This window comes from Panthera uncia, unplaced genomic scaffold, assembly GCF_023721935.1.
Source record: "Panthera uncia isolate 11264 unplaced genomic scaffold, Puncia_PCG_1.0 HiC_scaffold_273, whole genome shotgun sequence".
In the NCBI taxonomy this organism is placed as follows: domain Eukaryota; kingdom Metazoa; phylum Chordata; class Mammalia; order Carnivora; family Felidae; genus Panthera; species Panthera uncia.
Genome location: NW_026059400.1, coordinates 18,963 through 38,398, shown reverse-complemented (window position 1 = coordinate 38,398; position 19,436 = coordinate 18,963). Strand labels below are relative to the sequence as shown.

The following is a 19,436-nucleotide window of genomic DNA, read 5'->3' as shown; positions in this document are numbered from 1 at the left end:
CAAATTTCACAACGGATTTTCCCAGAAAAATAAACGTAAAAATCAGGAGAATAAAACGGTTGGACAGCAGAAGTCTACAATTGCTGGTAGCAGAGAGGCGGCATCATTTCTAATATTTCAGAGAGGAGATCCCACTCATGCTGGCGGGTTTGAGGGCTCTTTATCACATTTAATGTCTGTCCCAAAGTTACTGACACTTGAACATGATTTTCAACACTAATGTTACCACGACCATTCAATGAATGCCTGTAAGAGAATACGATAAATGTGAATGTGAAAACAGTCACCAAAATCACTCTCAGAGTGGTACTGGTGAAGAACCCTGGGCTTTACAGGATGCTCACAAAGGAGGATGGCAGAACTCTTTACCAGTTAAAGCTTCACTGCTACAAAGCAAAAGCATGAGCCATGCACGATGCAGACTGCCAGTTATGAAATTACACAAACCGTGGTCATTCTTTAGGCTGAAAGTATGTGTGTACTACTTCAGATTTTGAAAACAAAGGGAGTCTTTAATACGAGAGCAACTATTTTAAATCCATATAATTCAAGTCTACACAAGATGCAAGCAAAATGTAAATCTTAAAAAAAAAATTTTTTTTAAATTATCTACCTGATTCCAGGAGTTCAAAGATTGGTTTAATGTTGGAAAAATCGACTGATGATCTCATCAACAAATTAAATGGAAAAAAACCCATATGACTATCTTACAAGATACCCAAAAAGTGTATGTGACAAAATTCCAGAGCCAATCCTAATTCAGATTCTTTAAAAGCTAAAAATAGACGGGTATTTCCTTTCTAGATAAAGAAGAACTCAAAACAGCCAACCTCGAAAGAAAATATTACGGACATTCCCATGAAAATCAAAAACAAGGTCTGCCATCATCGTCATTTAAAACTGTTCTAAACATTTGTGCCAACAAAATATGCAACAAAAACGAAACTACTAGAAGAAACATTACTGCTATTCACAGATGATAAAGTGTTTCCTAGAAAATCCATGTGAAATTATTGAAAAAAGTTCTAGAATTAAAGTGACTAGGTAACTAGAAAAATATAGTCTGAGGAGACCGCATACTGATTCCTGCTCAAGTCGCTGCACCTGCCCCACCAGGACTGCCTCTATCCTGGTTGGAGTCAGTATTATTGTTCGTCTGCCATCACCTTCATGCTCAACTAAGTGGCTTCCCCACCCCCCGTCAGCCTGGTGAGACGTTATGCACTATGACCACAGGATGTTTCTAAACCAAATCTGATGCCATTCCTTTGCTCAGAATCTTCTCACAGCTTCCCATAATAGAATAAAAACCAAATTTCTTACCAAGGCCTTCTACATATGCCCCTATACGCCCAGGCCTTACTCAAAAGCCATTCTTGACACCCTAGCCACCTTGTCTTCCTTCCTCTTCCTCAAATACCCCAAAGGCGCTTTGCCGGCATTGCTCTTCCCCACATCCTATCTTAAATGTTAGCCCTTCAAAGAGCTCTTCTGATCATCCAAACTAAAGTCGCCATCCAGTCACTGTCTCCCATCACCCGATTTTAATTCCCTCCAGAGAATCAAAGTTCATGATCTGATACTTTTCCCTGTATGTTGAGTATCTCCTCCCACTAACGTCACCTCCATGAGAGCAAGAAGTTTGTCTTAACTCTTTATCTCCAGCACTTAAATAAGTGTCCGGCACTTAAGAAGAGTCACTCAAAAAACATCTGAATTTGAGTCGCCTATCATCATTCCCAATGGACTGTAAGCTCCACAAACTAGGAGTCATACCTACTTTACTCATTGTTCTATCTCCATGACTCTGACACCGAGCGGTTAATAAATTACCTGATAACTGAATAAATCCCTCCTTCCCTCCTTTTAATCCCTAGGATTAAGATGGGGAAATATTCCTGGTAGGTCCAACATACTGTTGGTCCATACTGAACTTGTAGCCAACTAGTAACTATCCCAAACGATTTCATGTGAATTATAAAGTCTGGTCTTCCCACTTCTACCAATTCCCAAAATTCTACACTTGTGTAATTAACTTAGGATAAACACAAAGCTTTAATAAAGTGTGATAGCCTTACTGAAATTAATCTTCAACACACCTTCATAGAAAAGACATTTAAAAGAACCTAACAGGTCAATAAAAATGAAATCTTTTGAGTCCTAATCCATAAACTGTGTGAGTAGCTGGGCAAAGAAGAGAACTTCTTAAAATTATACTTGAAAAAAAACCAAAAAACAAAAAAACAAACCCTGAGGTATTAAAATGTTAATCCATCTTGTCAGTGTATAGAGAAATGAGTGCCCTGTGCTAAAACTAACGAGGCCACAAAAGGACTGCCTCTGAAGGAATTAAGATACGGGATCACCATTCTGATTACCCAAGAGTTACTCATTAAATATGACACAGAGTACATACTTGCTGGTTTGTGGGCACTCTAACTATCTAATTACTTCAAACAAAAGGCTACACTCACAATTTTTTATATTTTCTTTTTATTCAAGAGTTTACTCACAGGCAGCACTTTAAAACCAGGCTTTTAAAATTAAAGGCCAAAACTAAAAAAATTTTTGCAAATATGACACTGCTAAAAGAATGATCATCTTAATAATTTAAACCCTAAAACATTTTGTGGAGTTAAAGTCTTTATACATAGACTGTGTAAGATCGATATCATTTAAAGTAAACAACTGAAAAACCACAGATCGTGGGCAAATTTGTCAATGAAGATAATCATCAGTTTCAGCCTTCCAAAGTATGAAAACCAGCAATTAATTCATCCTGTGACAGAGTATAAACTATGCTTCAGAATTTGGACTTTAAAGTCTCTTTCTCCAGCAGCAGATCAGCATATCTATGCTGAAGTTCTTTTTCTCTTTCCTGTTGTCGCTGAACATCTTCTTTTAGACACTTGAAGAGACAAAAATATTAAATCATTATTTCGTATGTAAGCACGCAATGAAAATTAAAAATATCTTATGGCACTTTATCATCTTACGAACAGAAGGGTTAAGTCATGACTCTTAAGAGAGAAGTATTCCCAGAGAAACAAGGAAGAACAACTACTTATGCTCTAAAGCCAGTACTGCAACGGTTCTTTGGTCATACGACTACCATCTTGTTGCGAGAATCTCTGCTAGCTCAAATACACAAGCCACTGCTGCCCTATCAGTACCCACAAATGCACCTCGATAAGCCCTCACGGCCCTTTATCTCGGTAGGGACTATCATGCACACTTCGGAAATAAAAGTTAAACCAAATCTGGCCAGAGGAATTTCATGCTGTACAATGACCAGCTATATTCCCAGCATTCTAAATTACAAAACAGGCAACGGTTTAATGTACCTCAGAGAGCTGTAAGAATGGGATGCAATTAAGTTTCAGGGGGACAAATCACAAGGGTTACTTATTCTATTTCACCGTGTATCTATATGCAAACCAGAAAATCAGTAAAGGAAAAGCCATTGTATCCACCACTAGCCTGGTCTATCCACCTATACACAGACAATTCTAGATAAGAAAATCAAAAACGTCAGGCTCTCACTGAAAAAAGCCAGACAGTATCAACTTAAGAGATAAATCTGCACAGGAGAAAGAAAAAACAGGAAAGCCCTGGTAATTTTTTGCAGTTCTCTTTTTAAGCAATGCTGCAAGGCAATGATGTTACCTCTAGCCTCCGGGGAATAGCAGAATCTTCGTGTTTCTTGAGTTCTTCAAAAGTGCGTAACTCCAAGTAAGCCTGCTCGATTTGGTCCCATAAGTCATTCAACTGTTTCATAAGCCCCATAGCACGAGACTGGTAACCCCCAAGCAAAATTTTCATCTTCTTTTCCATCTTTGCAGCTCTCTTGGCTTCCGTTGTCATGTGACCCCTGTTTATCTGGGGGAGCAGGGGAAGATCACATCAGCAGACATGAGAAAAGCAGGCTAAATAACAGAAAAGGTCCTGTTGGTTCATCTACCTCCTCAAAGCCAAGGCGCATTAGAATTCCTCATACTTGAGCTACCATAACACAAAATGTGGCCTAAGAAGGATTTGTCTTGCACTGGAAGGGTTGTACAGTTTAGTCCCAAATAATCGATTTGTAATAATCTCACCCATAATTCAATTTCAAAGCAGGCTTGAATTTCACAGTGTAAGAAAAAGTAACCTGCACTTCTGAAAATAACTTCTGCTATCATTAATCTGCATGGATGTGGGGACTGGCAGAGACCTGTCTTCACCAGCTTCATCCCCAAAACGCATTGCTATACAATATGACGACTACAGCTAAGACTCCTGTATGACGTACCGGGAAGTTGTTACAAGAGTAGATCTGAAGATCACAAGAGAAAATGTTTTTCTTTCTCTGTTTTCTTCTTTTCTTTACATTTTATCTATGTGAGATGACAGATTTTTAACTGAGATGAGACTGTGATCATCATTTCACAATACATGTAAGTCAAACCATCCTGCTGAATGTCCTAAGTTTATACAAGGATGGATGTCAATTATTTCTCAGTAAAAGTGGAGAAAATGCACTTCTATATTATACATCCAGTACATTTTTAATAACTGAATAACAACCAATTAGTGCACCACAGTTGTAATCAAAATGTAACCCCCCTCAAACTATAAAACTACTGGTTATTTTTATAACGTTATAATTCTAAATTTGGCATAAAACCCATAAAGGAAAAACAATGCCACGTTTGGCAAAGGAAAAAATATTTAGTTTTTGTACAGTGAAAAGACACCATAAAATTGAGAGATGGCAGTTTTCCTATTAAATATGTATCCTGGGCACAGATGGGCTGCCTCCTCAGCTCACTCTAAAATTAGGGGAAAAGAGTTCAAAATATATAAACTCACAAAAGAACAGGAGAAGGACAATGAACAGGAGCAAGTTATCAACAAAATTCTAGAGCTGAAGCAGGACAGAGAAGGCCCCAGTTGAGAGAGAACGAGAGAGTCCAAGGAGAGATGGATGAGAAGGGGTAAAGGTATGTAATGCAGAATCCCATCCACATGGCACCTACGCCAGGTATCTAGTCTACGTCCCACAGTATATAACCACTTCATATTTTAAAGTGATCTGCAAATGCACATACGACACTTACAACTGTGAGGTCAAAGCCTTAAGAGTAATTATTAAATCTGTTAGCTTCTTATATTCAATCTGTGTTAATTTATTATCTATATATGTCTGTCCGTTCCTTTCCTCTCTCCCTCCCTCCCCTTACTTCACCTCTCTCCACTCTCTTCCACTCCCCCTCAAACTGATTTCATCAAGTGACTCCAAAACTAAGTAGTTTCAAGATAACATACACCCAAATGATAATCCATAATTCATAACAATGTAACTATAAACAAGGAAGACCATATGACAATGTAAATACCCTTTTTTTTCTAAGATACCAAATGTGGAATAAATAGGATAGGGATAAGTAAACAGAAATGGTACCACGGATAAATGTCAAATGCAAAATAACTGATAGGAAAAACTATACATAGGATGTTTTATTAAAATATTTAGAAACCATATAATCACCAAAACAAATATATAGCTTTCCAAAATAACAACTTTGAAACATCCACTTCAATGCCTAATATCCGATTTAAAAATAAACACATCAGTTACAATGCTTTATGGTTAGAATATATAAGAACACCAAAAAATTAAAATGTTCCTCAAGGGCACCTGGGTGGCTCAGTCAGGTAAGCGTCCAACTCTTGGTTTCGGCTCAGGTCATGATCTCATGGTTCCATGAGTTCAAGCCCCCTCACTGATCTCCGCACTGACAGTGCAAAGCCTGCTTGGGACTCTCTCGCTCTCCCTCTCTCTCTGCCGCTCGCTCCCTCCCCCTCTCTCTCTCGCTCTCAAAATAAATAAATAGATAATAAATAAAGTAAAATAAAACATAATAAAATATTCCTCAAAATACAAAGTATAGTTGAGCCTTGAACAACATAGGTTTGAACTGCACGGGTCCTCTCACATGGATTTTTTATAGTACTGTAAATGTATTTTCTCTTATAATTTTAATAACATTCTTTTCTCTAGCTTACTTTACTACAGGAACACAGGACATAATACATACACAATAGAAAATACGCGTAAATTGACTTTATGTTATCAGTAAGGTGCCCCAGTCAACAGCAGGCTATAAGTTTTGGGGGAGCCAAGCCATGCATGAATTTTGAACTGGGGGGAGGGGGGCGGTCAGCGGCCATAAACCCTGTGTTGTTCAAGGGTCAAGTGTATACTTTTACCGGAAAAGTAACACTTCATACCTATCCACCTCCAGCTTAGTTTATTAAAAGTCAAAGTCAAATAAGCCTGTGGGGTGGAAAGAACGAACATGTCGCATGTCCACGCCTTGCCTTAAAAATGTGAGATGGATCTAAAATTAAAATACAGCTTTTTAACAACCATTTATATCTTCGGCATTTTATACAAGTTAATAAGCTTTTATTCCTCTGCAATTCATTTGAAGAATAAATCCAAGAATAAACAATGTCCTTTATAAAGGGGCCACTTTCCTCTAATAGCAAATCAAAGTAAGTTCCATGGCAGTTGTATGTCTTCTAAGGAAATACTGTGTGAAGTCAAGGCAGCACAGTATACTGGGGGAGTGAGTCGTTCTTTCCTCGCAGCACAGCCACCCAACTGTTGTGAATCGATGCAAGTTATTTAACCTGTCTCCATTTCTCCATCAGTAAAATGGCAGTCACTGCTAAGTTATTATGAAGCTTAAATAAGATAATGTACGTAAAAGCCCTTAGCCACCCAGTGACTGGCACAGAGTAAGCAGTTAACAAATGTCAGCTCTGATTACAATTATTTCATATATACTAAGAGTTTAACCATTTTGATCTCCTCTCTAATGGACCAAGGGACTAATGATGAGGCTTTCAAACCTTCTTTAAAATTCCAACCTTAATTAAAAAATGACCTGGAATCCTTGCTGGAAATAAAACAAGGAAAAATAGCTGTTCCTTCTTTAAGAGAGCAGTTTGCCTCATGAGGACAACCATACCAAGTAACACGTACTCAAACACATCTTCTCAAGCCAGTGGTTTTCAATCCCAGCTAAACTTTAGAATTACCTGTAGAGCTTTTACAATGTACCAGTGTCAGTGCCCTAAACCCAGAGACGCTTATTTAAATGGTTTCAGACTTTGGTATTTTTAAAGCCCCCAAATGATTCTCCTGAACAATCAGGATAGAGAATCTGTTTCAACCACTGTCATTACAGAAGCTGGACATCAATCAGCTGTTTTCTCTGAACTAGACCCACCAAAAAGCCCTCACTCCCAATAATAAGTGAACTAAATCAATGAGTTGCATGCAGTTCCTTAAATATAATTCAGCACGTTCTAAGATACTCTAATCACACATGGATTCAAATAAACATTCCAAAAACCTTACCAGTACAGAATTTCAAATACACATAGCACATTTTTAAAAAAATAGACATACAAATTTTCATTTTCATTGGTCAAGATAATCCACTTAACTATATGCTGCACTCCATGGATATTCAATTTCCAATTTGGTGCAATAGCTTAATACTTATGTTCCAAAAGTGTTTAATTAGTCATCAAGGCACATTTACTATGACTGGTACCTTGCATCCGGGGAATACCTTGCCTCGTACAATTGAGTCATTTATGCTTCCCAAACTATCAAGGATTTTAAAACTACTAAGCTGCTAGGTTCCATTTCACGCCAACAATTTAATTTAGCTCAAGCTTTATATAAAATCTTCTGACTCAAACACTGTGCTAAGATTTCAAGCAAATATGGAAATAAATGATACCCCAAAAAATTTAGTACAGGAAAAAATTTAGTCGAGTAACTATATAAATTTAATCACTAAAAGTATAAAGAAGAAATTAAATGCAGCTTTTAATATTCAATTTAAGCTCAGTTATCTTAACACCTATCATCTTATCATCTGATCATTAAAATGTGAAGGAAGAGATCTGTACACTTTGTAAAATTTTCTATGACTGCTCAATGTGCTTTAGGAGGGAAAAAACTAACCTATAAGGCTGGCGTTTTTCTAGCAGCAAGAAATCACAAGCATGAAATAAATGCATATGCAAATTAGTCCAAACCCCCCCCCCCCCATACACTACAGAAACATTAAAGTCCAACAGGATATAAGACCTTATTGTTTAAAATACAAAAAATCAGGGATGCCTTCTTGGCTCAGTCAGTTGACCACCCGACTTTTGATTTAGGCTCAGGTCATGATCCAAAAGTTGTGGGATCAAGCCCTGCATCTGGCTCCACTGCTTAATATTCTCTCTCCCCCTCTGCCCCTCTCCCACACTTGCTCACTCTTTCTAAAATAAAGAAAATTTTTAAAGATTTTATAATACAAAAACAAACAAACAAACAAACGGGAAAAAAAGACTCTGATTTAATCATATTCGTGTTTCTAAACCTTTTTTTAAAAATTAAGTATTTGCGGGGCGCCTGGAGGGCTCAGTTGGTTGAGCATCTGACTGTAGCTCAGACCATGATCTCACAGTTTGTGGATTCAAGCCCTGCATCGGGCTCTGTGCTGACAGCTCAGAGCCTGGAGCCTGCTTTGGATTCTATGTCTCCCTCTCTCTCGACTCTTCCCCCACTCGCTGTGTCTCCCTCTCAAAAATAAATAAATGTAAAAAAAAATTTTTTAATAAAAGAAATATATATTAAGTATTATTAGCAACTGCCCTTCCTGAAGGACAACTTATTTTAAACAAAACGATATTGGCTTAAGGAGCTTGGATGGTACATTAGAGCTGACTTACAAAAAGTTCTCAAAAATTTTTTTCAAATCCTTATCTGCACTATAGATATGCACTTCAAATTCCTCTTCAAACATCTAACAGAGGGGTACAGAGGGGTAGCTGGGTGGCTCAGTCACTTGAGCATCCAGCTGGCGCAGGTCCTGATCTCACGGTTGGTGAATTTGTGCCCCACATGGGGCTCGCTCCTGTCAGCACGGAGCCCACTCCAGATCCTCTGTCCCCCCTGCCATCTGCCCCTCTCCCACTCGTGCGCAAGCTCTCTTTCTCTCTCACAAATACTAACAGAGATGGCAGTGGAGACAGGATTAAATACTTTGTTAACTTGTCACTAGACAAACCTACCAAATATGGTTATAATGGAAGTTTATGCTTTAAATACATATCAGCACAAAATTTCTAATATCTATGAGGAAATTAAAGTAGGCTACACTTGATATAATTGAAGCTGACTACGCCCAAAATGAAAGAGTAAAATTCAATCCAAGAGATGAATGAGAATATATCTACATATAAGTGTGTAGGGACACCAAGACAACAAATTTCATGTACCATAACTGTTTTACAATACAATGTCTGGAATTTGGTTCAAAACAGTGGGGAAGGGAAAATGCCATATGAAAACAAAAGTGGCGGTGAGTTGATACAGCTGGATGATAACACTGGAGGACTCATTAAACTAATCCACTTCAGGATGTATTTGAAAACTCCCATAATAAAAGGTTTTATAAAATTCAAATTCAAGATCTACTGCAGAGGCTATTTAAGACTGTACACCACAAACCATGAAACACCAATACAATGAAATATAAGAGACATCAAAATCTCCATGTCAACGATTTTAGCACACCAGATGTATATATGAAATGTTAAATTAAAATCCACAATTACGTTAAGATCCATTTATACTAACCAAAATCTGAGCCTTCAGTCTTACTCAATCTCTGCGAAAATCAACCCATATCTCCAATTTCGGACAGTCATCAAAACTTCTAGAATAAAAACTCAGCCACCCTGCTGTTCAAGGTAACAAAGTTACTTCATGACACCTAAAAGTATCAAACCAAGTTTAATCCAATTTAGACAACACTAACGGTGGTTAACAGACCTGAAGAGACATGGGACGGAATTCCCATTTGCTAAAACTTGCTATTTGCTAGGCACACAGTATCTCACTTAATCTTACATTATCTCAAACTCTCACTTCCGTGAGATAAGAACTATTACCCACCCTAATTTTACAGGTAAGTATGAGGAAATACGAGGCTCAGAGACAGGTAAGTAACTTGCACGAGGCCACACGGCCACTAAGTGATGAAGCTATGAAGTACGTCCTACTTGAAAGTTCAACACACCACTACTAATAAACCGAATGTCCCCTCTGCCTCAGCCTGTGAAATGCAAACATGCCTGAAGAAATTCAAGCTGTGGGACTGAATGGCTTAATGCCATCAGACAGTTCCCTGAAAAACAAGTTATTCTAGACACGTGTAAACAAGATCTTAATTAATGGATCTGCCCATCACTCTTTCCCTGATTGAGACATTAACCTACAAGAGTTTTATTTGACACTTGAGAAAAGCTTTGACTTTCCTCAGCTTATCCTTTTAAATTCCTAACTCTTCTATTCTTAACAAGCTATAAAATTAGAAGAACACAAACATTTCTCAGAACAAATTTACAGGGAAAAAAAATGTTATTTAACAACTTCTCAAGAAGTTGGGCAGAATATAACCAGCATAATTGGGGATTTCGCCAAACCAGATCTTTGCCACAACTCTATAAATGAGAGCAAGTGATCAGGTCTTTTTAAAATGGTATTTGTAATATGTTATTAAATCTACAAAGTAGTATATGATGATTCCAATTCAGTTTTAAACATCTTCCTCCTTTCATCCACACACAGATGCATACAGTAATTTTTTTCTATATTTAATTACACACACACACACACACACACACATATATTAATAGATATACACACACATACATATCCCTCAAAATGTATAAGGCGATTATGTTTGGATGGTAGGCTTCTTTTCAAATTGTTTTTTAATTTCTTTTTAAATTTTCTACAAAGTACAGGTATTATTTTTAGAAAAACGCCCACAAATGTTATTTTTTAAATGCATAGAAGAGAAACTGTCTAAAAAAGGCTGGCCAGAGACCAATGGAAAACTGATGGTCCCCAGGAGATGAATCAGTGGAACCATAAGTGTTTCCTCGGGTCATTACAAAAGGGGGCTGTATGGGACTTATAAAAGTGTAATTGTTACTTTCAAACTCACTAAGTTTGTTAAGGTTACTAAGCTTAAGTAATTCCAAAATAAACACATTATCCTTGGGTCTCCAATACTGTCTTCAGTTAAAGTCTGTTACAGTGAGGTTCAGAAACATTAAGAGCATCCCTCCGTGAAACTGTTGCTTGGAGGCCCAGAATATAACTTTACACCACTGGAAAAACAGGTTTAAGGATACCCGAAATAAATACATAGTTGATGGCAGCTCCACTTCCTAGTCCATCGTTTAGCAATATGATCCTATGGTAGTAACGATGTGGTTCGACCACCGAAATGTTTGCAAACAACAAGAGCCCATCAGTGCCTTTCCTTTCATCTCTATACTACTCACTAGCATTAAATCGTATCAGTGAACCTTCTCCACACTGACGAGATGCAGGTCCAAGCATGTGATTATTGCTTGCATCTACCAGAGTTAGCATCCACCAGACTGCATCCCGGCAAAGCAAGCTAAACAGGAAGGCAAAAAACCTTACCAAAAACCTTTCCAGGAACAGTAATGTACCAACAAAGCAATACCAAGAGCACCTGACGTCTGCACGAGCTAGGAAATGAAACACATAAACTGCATGAAAGAAATTCAACTCAACGTTGAGGCATACCAGAAGCAACACGACTGTACCAAGGAGATCTCTGGTCCAGCTCTTCTTGATAGAACAAGCAAGAACTCTGCCAGTGCCCTTAAGGGTCAAAGCACAGAGCAGAATTTGAGAAAGGGAGCATTCCAGAGTACCAGAAACTTCTCTCCTGTGCCCCATGTCACCCCTCCCCCACACGCACAAGAGAACATAAACCTGCCGAGTTACTTCAACATACAGTCCTCCATCCAGATTTGCCCAACAACTTGATCCTTACCCTAAATTTTCACTCCTTAAAGTATTAAGGGAATTTTTTCCTATGTAAAAATATCTGACTTTATAAATAAAATCACTGAGAAAATATGATCCATTGTACAGTCAATTTTGCTGAAATATAACCATTCAGTAAAGTCAGGGGTGCTCCTAAGAGTTCTTCAAGTACACTGAGAAAGATGTGTTATCTGTGTTTTTCAAGTTACTTTATTTCCAAGAAGTCGATGTTACATAATATTTCTTGACTAAGTTGACTGTGCCAGTAAAATACAGAGAGAAGTATTACTTCTGGACCTAGTTTCCACCTCTAAGGAAAGCCTTTCCATTTTTATAGCTAACATGACAAAATCTACTTTTCAGCCAAACTTCCTCAACGCAGCAGTTTAGATACTATTTCAAATACTATTAAATTTAATAGCAGGCCTAAATTCAGACTTCTCTTTTCACTTTTGCACCTCCTGGAAATTATTTCACTCAAAATAATTATGTCTTCAGACGATTTCCTATTTCCACTTAAAGTGGAAACAAATTAGAACACTTCAAATTCTATTTGCACTTCCCAAATACAGTAATGACTCATTTATCTGGCATCATCAGAAAATGAGGTTCTCCTCCACATGAAGCATTTTCCAGATAACTGATGTCCACAAGAGCACAGAGCTTGTCCGCTTTGTTCCTGCTACACTCCCAGGTGCTAGAACAACGGCTGGCACATATTAGATGCTCAGTAATAGTCACTGAACATACGATCACATCAAGGACTATAAAGTCCTTTTATTTTTTACCATTTGATACAAAATTTTCCTACCATTTTAGGCATCCTTCTTTAAAAATATATATATAACAGTGAGCAGAAATTAACCATTTTTTTAAATATCTGGGGCATCACTACAGATAGCAATCACTCTGCTCTCCCACCACACACCCATAATGCCCTCAGAGGCTAATAAAATAGTGTATCTAAATGGCCTCGACATGCTATGCTTTCTAACTTTTCCTTTTCAGATATTAGTTATCATTTCTGTTTGCTGCTGCTGCTGCCTTGTTTGACACACAAATGTATGGCACAATTCTAAAATTAATTCTGCCTCCAAAGCAGAATAAAACACGTGAACTTGGTTACAACTCAGAAGTCTTTCCCACTTACTTCTGACCTGTGACTACTTTCCAATTCCATTTATTTAACAGACTCCTTATACCACCCACCACATTCTACATAAAATCTGAGATGGTTCCATTAGTTTTAAGTGAGTATCCTAAGGATTTTCATTTAAATTCTGCATTTCAAATACTAATCATGAGTAATGGCTCAAAGACCCAGCTCCAATATAAACCTCAGGGCATATTTTTTAATCCATTTAGGAGACACCAACCACGACAAAGCTGGATCTCATCTTGCTTGATACACTGTGATAGGGCCATAATTTAGATTCACTGTTCCAAAGTTCATGACAGCAAAAATCAAACACACTGGCAGCCATGGTGTATTGTGCTTGCACAGAAAGGCATATCTCCCTGAACCTAAGAGTGGAAAGAATAATTTAAGTATAGCATTTAGTTTATATAATACAACTGGAGTTCCTTCCCCACAACAAACTTTGAATAGTGTTTATAATTTAGCAATCAACTGAAATGATGAAAGAATTACCACAATTGAAATAAAATATTTATGTATTTCAAACCAGTAGAATTGTGTCTTCAAAAACTAAAATAAGCTAACACAAGCCTAGTTCTGAATTAGGGATGGATACAAATAAAATGGGGGAGTTGTTTATTTGGGTTTTTGAGTCTCTTTTCTTCTTTTTAAAGATTTAATGAACTTTCATTTGAAATAAGTGTAGTTTACTAAATTAAAGGATTTGATTACATATTCTTTAAAAGTAACTAGCTGAGTAAACAATAAAGTAAGTTATCCAGAAGTCAAGAAAAGAAAAATTACTTCAGACTGTTTTATGAATATTCTTCCAAAATCACCAATCCTTCAACAAAAATAGTTCAACGGAAGATTTCAGTTCCTGGTACTGAACTGAACAAAGAGAGCCACATGTTTTTAATGGTTGCTCATAAACGACCCAAATAAATCTCCAAAAGAACGGCAGTGGTTCTTTCTGTATTTTTCCCTTCAAAACTCACAAGACCAATTCAACATAAAAATAAAAATTACTGTACTTTATGGCACCACTCACTTCGTGACACATTTATTTGCTGTCACGAAAGTTAGTGCCTCAGCAAAGTAAATGAGATTTAGGGAAAAACTTTTTTTATATTTTAAAGAGCACAAAATGTCCTTACCACGTGGGGCAGAAAACGTTTACCCACCTCAAATGAGAAGATTTTCAAACTAAGTGAGAGACCAAAGTATTTATATATAAAGGTTACAAGAAAGCTTTCCAAATAGCTTTCTAATCAATTACAATGCTGACCTTAGATCAGGATTACACTGCTAACTACCACTTATAAATAAACGAAGCCAACACAACAGAAAATGTAACTCAAAATGTGCCCACTGATGTTCTACTTTCCCTGACTTTAAATCCCAAATTAAAACACAGAACAACAGCACACCCTGCTGGAAGTTAGCAGTACAACGGAGTAACAAGCAGCAACTGGACTGCAAAGATTTCACCCACGATGAGAATTACTTCAAAGAGAAACTAATTTCCCACTAAGTGATAAAAGAGGCTCAAAGACATTAACCACCAGATGCCTATACGTGTAGTCTTAAAGGTAAAATTAAGACTTAGAATAATTTCATATTACTAGAACTCTTTTTCCTGTTCATTTCCCTAGCCCCACATGATACCAACCACTCCCAGTGGTACTGCTATTTTTATTTTAACTCTAAATAAAAATATTTTCCAATCTGCTTTCTGTAAAGAGAAATTAGTAGTCACAAAGGAGGAAATTGAGGCCATTTCTGCATGTGACTGCCTGAAGCACCCTTTTCTCCCCACCCTACCCTAGCCTCAGAAACATCCCTGAAGACCACCTTGAAAAATCCACAAGACAGCCCAGTGGTCCATGAACCACAATTTACATGCCATTGGCAAAATGCCTACACAGATTCTGGAATTCAAAACCTGCAGACTATATTAAGAAACCATGTGCCATGAAACTCCCATCTAGTACATTTCAACATTTCCTCAGATGTGAAAAAAATCACAGAAGCCATTATCTAAGATAATCCAGCTCGGTGCTCTCTAACAAACCCAAAGGAATCAGAGAATGAACAGAAAGGAACCAAAGTTACATGAATGTGCTCTTTTGGCTCCAGAAAAAAAAGCTCCTCGGCACCACTGAGATCCTTCTTTACAGAAAACAAGCTATTCTAGCATTGATGGACATTGTTCTGGGTGACCAGTGTTAACTTCTTGTCTTCCTTGCTCCCACATTTAAAAGGTCCTGTTTGACCTGTGATCAACCTGGAGGGCACCATTCTTTATCATAAAGGCCAGCAATTCTGAAAAATCAATGAAAGCCAAACAAGACCAAACACTTTAGTACAGTTTTCCCTCCAGAGCTGCAAAAGCAAGGGGCACTCGGCTGGCTCAGTCAGAAGAGCATAATACAACTGTTGATCATGGGGTCGTGAGTTTGAGCCCCATACTGAGTGTAGACATCACTAAACAAAAGAAATAGACTTTAAAAAAAAAAAAAAAAAGGCAAGAATTGCAAAACCAGTAAGTGCCTCAGGTCTGTTTTTCTGTAATTGTCTCCAGTGGTTATTACTTGGTCCATTGTCTCAATCAAGGTACATTTAAATTAGAATTTTAAAAGGATACCAACCTCAAGCCTCTTTTCAAGTGACTCGATTCTGTCCTTTTTGCTAGCTAAGTTGGCCCGTGTGTAGCGGCTCTGCCCAGGAAGATACAAAACTTGACTGTAGCATTCTTCCCACACCTGGTTATAAGCTTCACTTGAGAGTTCTCCGTGGCTCATACCTTGTTTTACCACTTCCATCTCCTGTACCAAAACATCCTGGGCCTGTGTACAGTAATAATTTCAGTAAGCTTGGGTACCAGAATTACTTGCTATCAAGAGAGAACTTTAAAACACTAATTTTCCTCTTTCTTTGGGTAAAGGCAAGGAGTTGTGGTTGACTTGTTTTTTTGTTTTTCGTTTTGGAAGGGGGGAACAATATCTAAACAAAATGAATTAAGAAGCCAGTAAGTTGACACAGACTGATTTGAAAGTCAAGCTTCCGTATATCACCAATAAACATCTTTGCCTTCACTCTATTATTAACAGTAGCTACCATTTCTTGCACATCTACTCTATGCCAAGAACTCAATTTAAAAATTTTACCTACATTATCTCCAAACACCATTAACACGTTACAAAGTAGCTGGTATTACTCTCTTATTAAAGATGATGAAACTAAGGCTCAGAAAGATTAAGCAATTTTTGAAAAACACATCACACTAGTAAAGGCAAGACAGGATCATGCCCCAAAGCCGAATGGTACCTTCGCTTGGGTGTGCTCCTTCCACTCTACCAATTCCTCCATACACTTCAGACTTCACAGGATTATGAAGGGGAACCAGGCATTTATTGCTTCTGATACATGCCTTTTTTCTCATCTGAAGAGATGCCCCTGACATTGCCAAAGAATGAGATGGGGGCACAGATCAAATAATAATGGCTCACACACCAGCTTTTACTTTACTAAAGAGAGTTTAAGATGACAGAATGAGGAGAGATAAAGTTGGACAGGCCTGGGTACATATCATACCTTTACCATTTAAGTAGCTGTCTGAACTTGCTTAACATCTCTGAGCCCGTTTCTCATCTGTAAAGTGAGGATAATACCCACCTGACATGTTTGTTATCAGGATTAAATGATAAAACATACACACAGAGTGTGGCCCAACTCGAGACCCAAGGACTCCACAAGCATACCACATCAACTTTTTCCAGCCCTTTGCTTCCTGGCTCAAAACTGACAACTATCATTTTGTGCCTTAAAGAAAGCTTTCAATCGTTCCAGTACATCACAGACCAAAATATATAATAAAATCAAATACAAAAACGTAAAACAACGGAAAATCATGTCTATAGAAGATAAAGAACGGATACTTTTAAACAAGATCTCTGAGAAAATAACAAAAACAAACCAATTTTAACACACTTAATGAAAACCCAACATTTCATAGTAACAGAAATGGTATTTCACTCCAAAACTGTACACAGTAAAAATTTACAAATTCAGCTCTTATGATTATTAGAAGACAGTAGTACTATCTTTAAATTTTTTTATGTATACTTATTTTTGATAGAGAGACAGAACATGAGCGGAGAGAGGGGCAGAGAGAGAGGGAGACACAGAATCTGAAACAGGCTCCAGGCTCTGAGCCGTCAGCACAGAGCCCGACGCGGGGCTTGAACTCACAGACGCAAAATCATGACCTGAGCCGAAGTCGGACGCTCAACCGACTGAGCCACCCAGGCACCCTACTAATTTATCTTTAAACTGCCCATAAAGAATCTGCTCGCTAAGTAAATGCTGTTTCAAATTCATTTTGGAACAGAGAAGAATATAAATACATACAATAAAATATGAAAGAATATTTAAACTAAAAAAAAAAAAACCAGGGCTGCATGGGTGGCTCAGTCAGGTAAGCACCCAACTCTTGATTTCAGCTCAGGTCACGATCTCACTCATGGTTCATGGGTTTGAGCCCTGCATAGGGCTGCACACTGACAGCAGAGGCTGCTTGGTATTCTCTCTCTCTTTCTCTCCTCTCTGCCCCTCCCCTACTCACCCTCTCTCTCAAAATAAACTTAAAAAAAAAAAAAAATTCAAACTACTTTGTAATGGTTTCCAATAATTCTAAAGCACTACCTACAACTATTATTTTTAAAAGTTTTATTAGAATCGATTCCCCACAGAACCTTCTGTTACATAACAATGTGATCCTTATTTCAGGTTTCCATACACACAGTAAATTTCTCAAATCCCATCTTCCCCTATTTTCACTTCAAAAAGAGGAGACTGTTCAAGTATGGAGTTCACAGTGTAATTCTCAACCCCAGTCCAATGGTAAAATGTGCCTGCCACAAGCGTAAGCATTCAACAGATGTCAGTTTCCTATCATACTTACTAAGAGTAATTCAAGGTTACTCAGAAATCGGGGCCAACTGTCCTTCCTTTCTCTAATTTCTAAAAATCCTTCAATAAACACGTATTACTTTTGCAAAAAGGAAAATAGAAAGCAAGAAAAAAATACAGGTAAAGAGCAGGAGAGAAGACAGAAAAAAATATATATATATTGTAGGGATTCTCTCCCCAAGTATTCAATAACCCATTCCAATCAACAAGTCTATAACTGCCCTTCAGGGCTAAGGACTAAAGAAATAAGACTAAAGCTAATGACCACTCTGCTTCCAACCATGACACCAACTGTATTTTCTCATACCATGGAACAGATTTCTATTTACAATCACAGCTGTTTGCTCTGTCAGAACAGAAAAATCAAATGCATACGGAGGAAGAGGCAGGACAGACTTTATACAAGAAAATGTTCCTGCATTTCCTTATCTAAAAGGATAGTGGGAAATGATTTAAGGGAAAAAGATTCAGTACACTGTATTTCTTTTCTTTGAATAGGTGAAAAAAACGTTTTTTACGCATGCCTGCTTTTTCATATTAATCTAAATAAATGAGGTTTAGGTATTAAAGGTATTCAATTCAACTCAGAAGTAGCAGAGTTAAACACAGAAAATGGCAATTTGCAGCAACTGTCCATGAGGCATACACCCATGAAACAAAACACCTTGCCACCTAAGCCAGTGTTTACCTGGAAAAGGTCTGTCACTGAATGAAAAGGGGCGGGGGGGGGGGGGGGGTGATTAAGTATGTCTTCTTCATAACACTTACTATGAACGTTTATCTCCTAATCATGAAATTCACTTGTTTATAAATATCAGCATGAGAAAAGACAGTGTTTGTCCATGATACACAGTATTTAATGAATACTTTATAATCAACGATACCTTTTTCAGCTCTTCTTTGGAGAACTTTTCATAAGGGTTATGTTCCAGATAGGCAATGTGCTCTGAATTATTAGTACCAAATCCTACAGTTTTTCCTTTTTTATTTCCAGATGGTTCATAAGGGTGATGCAGAAGGTCATAATGAAGCATTGTGATCATTTCTTTTTTGATTAGTTCTTCACTTTTTTGTAAATCTGTTAGAGGTGGTTCTACATTTAAGGGTCTTAGAATAGTTTCATTTACCTAAAATTTTAAGACAAGTACAATTACCAAACATTATCACTCCAATGCTGATGTTATTACTTGTTCTAGCATGAATTAAATAGTAGTTTTACATTTTCAAAAGAATTTTGCTTTCCTTCTAAGGTCTTATTTGTACCAGCAAAACATTTTACATTATATCTGGGAAGTGCTTTACTATATTCCAGAAAGAATATAATATTTTGTTTCACAAACTTTATGAATGATATAAAAGCATCAATCACATAAGAAGAAACTCAAAACTTCC

At 37.4% G+C, this 19,436-nt stretch overlaps 1 protein-coding gene across 2 annotated transcripts in view; it reads right to left on the bottom strand.

Annotated features, from left to right (window-relative positions):
- Window positions 1-777: 777 nt before the first annotated feature.
- The window catches only part of LOC125917880 (cell division cycle 5-like protein), a 34,883-nt gene continuing 16,224 nt past the window's right edge, over window positions 778-19,436 (bottom strand). The window contains exons 8-11 of one of the 2 annotated variants that reach the window (XM_049623973.1): window positions 18,929-19,171; window positions 15,722-15,919; window positions 3,667-3,879; window positions 778-2,908 (exon numbers count right to left, since the gene is read on the bottom strand). In XM_049623973.1, the coding sequence (XP_049479930.1) occupies window positions 2,804-2,908; window positions 3,667-3,879; window positions 15,722-15,919; window positions 18,929-19,171 (759 nt within the window). In that variant the 3' untranslated portion in view covers window positions 778-2,803. The remainder of the gene's footprint in view (window positions 2,909-3,666; window positions 3,880-15,721; window positions 15,920-18,928; window positions 19,172-19,436) is intronic. The other variant, XM_049623974.1, reaches the window with a different exon arrangement.